This window comes from Castanea sativa, chromosome 1 (assembly GCF_040712315.1).
Source record: "Castanea sativa cultivar Marrone di Chiusa Pesio chromosome 1, ASM4071231v1".
Lineage (NCBI taxonomy): Eukaryota > Viridiplantae > Streptophyta > Magnoliopsida > Fagales > Fagaceae > Castanea > Castanea sativa.
In genome coordinates this window covers 19,986,071-19,990,408 of record NC_134013.1, presented here as the reverse complement: position 1 = coordinate 19,990,408, position 4,338 = coordinate 19,986,071, and the positions used below count along the sequence as shown (strand labels likewise).

Genomic DNA, 4,338 nt, shown 5'->3' with positions numbered 1-4,338 from the left:
GAAAAATTCATATGTTACAATTTTTGTATGGGTTACATATAAACATTGATCCACAATCATTAACAATGAAGGGCTAAGATTATACTGCAAGTCATCCCTAAATATAATTTCAGATTTTAGTAAATTAAAATATTATTAGTTTAATCGCTCATTTAGCACATGACTTAATTCATAGAGTACATGTTGAATTAACTAGCTAATTATCTTAAGACATGTGAGCTAATGAGATTAGAGCTAATCTCTTATAAATACATAATTGTAATTCAACATTAGATATCATTGAAGAATAAACCAATTGATTGTTTAGTACATTTCTTTTCTCTCTCTCTCTCTTAAACATTTCTTCTCTCTCTTAATATTTCACTATGGAAGGCAACTATCTCGAATTAAATCAATTTCCCTATAATTCTCTTCCATCCCCATTAGGAACCTTATTCAAGAAAAACCTAGGTAATTAATTATAGGAGATATAATAAAAACCTATTCTTTTAAAAAATAATAATAATAATTACACGCATATAATGTTAAATTGTAGTTTCATTTTTTTAAATATAGTTTTTAGTCCTCAATTTTTCCCTTTTTTTTTTGCTAAGATGATCTAGAGTCCTTAAAAACATAAGAATACAATACTATCAATTAACTTATAACTTAACCGGTTGACACTTCTTGATGTTTCCAATGAAGCCATTCAGAGTTCAAATTTCCCTCTTATAGTTCTATCGAATTATCAAAAATAAATAAATAAATAATTGTCAACCTATCTAGGCAATGTTGTTGGTTGTAGCTCTCTATATATGACTGGAGTTTCTTTCATAAACATGTAATTTTTAAAATTTTATAGGTATATTTAACGGCATGTAATTTTTTAAATTTCAAATAACATGTTATTTTGTATACTCTTAGACATAAAAATAAAACAAATCATAAAATAGAATATTTTCATTTTAAATTGACAAGATTTATATTTTTTACATTGAATAAAAATCAACATGGTTTCAACACCCAAAAAGAAAAATACAGATTTTATTTAGAATTCTTTTCATGTTATTCTGTATACTCTTAGACATAAAAATAAAACAAATCATAAAATAGAACATTTTCATTTTAAATTGACAAGATTTATATTTTTTACATTGAATAAAAATCAACATGGTTTCAACACCCAAAAAGAAAAATACAGATTTTGTTTAGAATTCTTTTCCCCATCTTCTTATTCTTACACAGGAATTTAGGATGGTTCACATAACAGGAAATGAAACGAAGCAAATCGTTTCCAGTAATAGTTATTGTACACAAACTGTTTAACACAAAAGATCTGTAGATCCAACATATAAAATAAACTAATCAAATCTAAACTATTTTTTATGATTATGATACTCTAATGTCGTCTTGGCTAAAATTGTTGTTACAAATTCATCCAATGCTTTGACAGAAGACCCCTCCTCTTGATGCTTTGTTGCTGCCCTTATTCGCTCTCCAATCTCAGAAGCCTTCTTCTTCATCTCCTTGCCTTGGCCCTCGTTCTTGTTCATGACCAAGTCTATCACCCTCTTCACTTCCTTCCTTTCAATCTCTCTCTGCACTCCCCATGTCAACTCCACACACACCCCCATCTCTTCCACCAGCATCTTCGAATTGTAAATCTGTTCCGCCGCCATAGGCCACCCTATAATAGGCACACCTTGGCTTAAGCTCTCCAACACTGAGTTCCAGCCACAGTGGCTTAAAAATGTACCAATTGATTCATGTGACAGAATCTCCAACTGGGGTGCCCAGTTTTGAACCAACAACCCTCGTTTGCTTTCATTCTTTCGCTTTTCAAACCCTTCTGGCAACCATTCTTCTCTAAATTCACCTTTTATGTCGAAACCAAGAGGTGGCCTTAGCACCCAAATGAAAGGTTTTCCACTAGCTTCCAAACCTAGAGCTAACTCCATCATTTGAGAGGCACTGATAGTGTTCTGTGAACCAAACGAGATATAAAGAACTGTACCTGGATGATGAAGACTGAGCCATTCAATGCATTTTTCAGGTGATATATCGTGCTTCTTACCGGTACGCTGTCTAAAAATATTGGAGTCTGAACATTTCTTAGAGGCAGCTGAGGGAAGAAGAGGACCAATAGTCCAAACAGGAAGTTTGATGTATTTTCTCAGAATTTCCAAGCCTAAAGGTTCAAATTCCTCAACTGTGTTACACAACCATCCATGAGACTGCAATGAATATGAAATAAGCGGCTGCATATATGTAGACCATGTGTCCGTACCATCAGCAGCTCTTGCAAATGGGTGCAGTTGTGAGGTACGAAATTGACATCTATCAGGAAACCCCGGAAGAGCAAACTCATCGGATTCAGAAAAACGATGTGGGAGATTCAGCCAGAAAGAGATATAAGCCGAAGTGCCATAGGCACCACAAGTGGTGAAATTAATACTAGCACAACCTATGCTGTTTGCAACATTCACAGCCCAACCAAAGAACACATCTGATATAATACAAAGAGGAGGCTTACCCTCTTTGTCTGTTATATCACGGACCAAACTATGGAAAGGAACTTCAAGGGTCATTGATGCATGACAAAGAGTTGCTATGTCTTTGAGTGACAAGTTCTCTGTGTTCTCTGTGTTTGGGGGTAACCCATGTTGGGTACTGCAGAAAGGGAGCTCAGCAAGGTGGATGAAATTGGAATCAGATGAAGAGTTTGAGTGCAGATCATGATCATGATCATGGGATAATATGGTTGAGCGAAGGTATTTGATGTTGAGGGGAGTGTTGGCTATGGTGATGGTGAAGCCAGTTCTTTGGTGGATTTGTCTTGCTAGTGCTAGGAATGGTATGAGATGACCTTGAGCCAAGAATGGTAGCATCACTATGTATTCATGAGTTTTAGACCCCATTTTTTTTTCTTTCAATTTTCTGGCTGAAGGTGGTGAATGTGTCTTTCAACTCATTGGGTTTGTTGGCTGAGTTCTATATCATATGGTAAAATTTAAAATAATCCTGTAATGGCAATGACCAACTTACCAACCTAATAATTAAAAAACAATGGAGTAATTACAATGACCAACTTACCATTAAATATCTCTCTCAAAAAACAAAAACATACCATAAAATATTTTTATCCACCCCTATCTATTGAGAAGCTGTCGAGTCTCGGGCTGAAACAATTTTTTAGATCTCGATAGATACTAGCTGTCGAGATTTAATGAACAACACTTCTTCACTTGATTCTTGGACAGACTTGCATGGTTTTAACATTTGAACTTGAAACCTTATTTCTTGAAATACTAAACACATCCTAAATCTATCCAAACACAAGTAGAGTGCGTTTTGTCAAAGGATTAGCCAATTACATAAAATATTGACATGTGTTCCTAACATGAATCACATATGTCTTAACAATCTCCCCCTTTGGTAATCCGTGACAAAACTACAACAAACAAATGAACATATGAGAGAAGTCATAAATCACTCAACTCATACTCACTTGTTGAATACAATAAAATTTATCCTAATACAAACTCTTGAAAAACTTTGCAAGGAGAGAGTTCATAGCAAAGAAGACTTTGACAACTTGTATTTCTGAAACACTTTAAACAAAACTCATCAAGACATCTTAGTGTGAGACAGAAATAAAAGATTGCATACAAGAGATAAGAATCATGTGCATAAAGAAAGAAAAGAAACAACAATTGAAGGGATAGGTAAAAGAACTATAATAATAACCTCAAATGTATATAGAACAAGGTTGATAAATAATTTAAGAACAAGGTTGATATGGAAACTTGTTTATAGAAATTTTTTCTAACTCAAATAAGCGAATTTTTATTTGATTATTTAATTAATAAATAATAACTACTACATATCAATAATCATTAATCAGTTAAACTATGAATGAAAAAAAATTGCCCATCAAAAAAAAAAAAAAATGAATGAAAAAAATTGAAGCCTTGTCCGAAAATTTGGAATACATAGAGGTTCTGACCTTATTCCCTTCAAGTTCCCAACATCTAACTTGTTTGTCATTACCAGAAGACAAGACAACATGTACATATATGCTTGCTGCTGACAGTATGGCCTACAATTGAAAACACATTTTTTTACCCATGTTATTAACTCATCAGTGGTATGGTCATTATACGCATGCACACCATTGTTAGCCAACAGAATTTGATCTATTATTAATAATTGATTGGGGATTTTTGCTGAAATCCATGGGAGACATTGAGGGGTAATTTCATCTCAATGATTCATCATTCCCACATGTGCCAATTATTTCATGCCATGTATACAAATTTTTTTTAATACAAGATAAAAATTTTATTCTAACATAATCTA

General features: G+C 33.3%; 1 protein-coding gene across 1 annotated transcript; it reads right to left on the bottom strand.

Moving 5' to 3' along the window:
• Nucleotides 1-1,113: 1,113 nt before the first annotated feature.
• LOC142621940 (UDP-glycosyltransferase 92A1-like) lies at nt 1,114-2,978 on the bottom strand. Its single transcript, XM_075795321.1, has one exon. It carries the CDS (start codon nt 2,895-2,897, stop codon nt 1,356-1,358), a length of 1,542 nt encoding a protein of 513 aa, XP_075651436.1. The 5' UTR covers nt 2,898-2,978; the 3' UTR covers nt 1,114-1,355.
• Nucleotides 2,979-4,338: the final 1,360 nt, after the last annotated feature.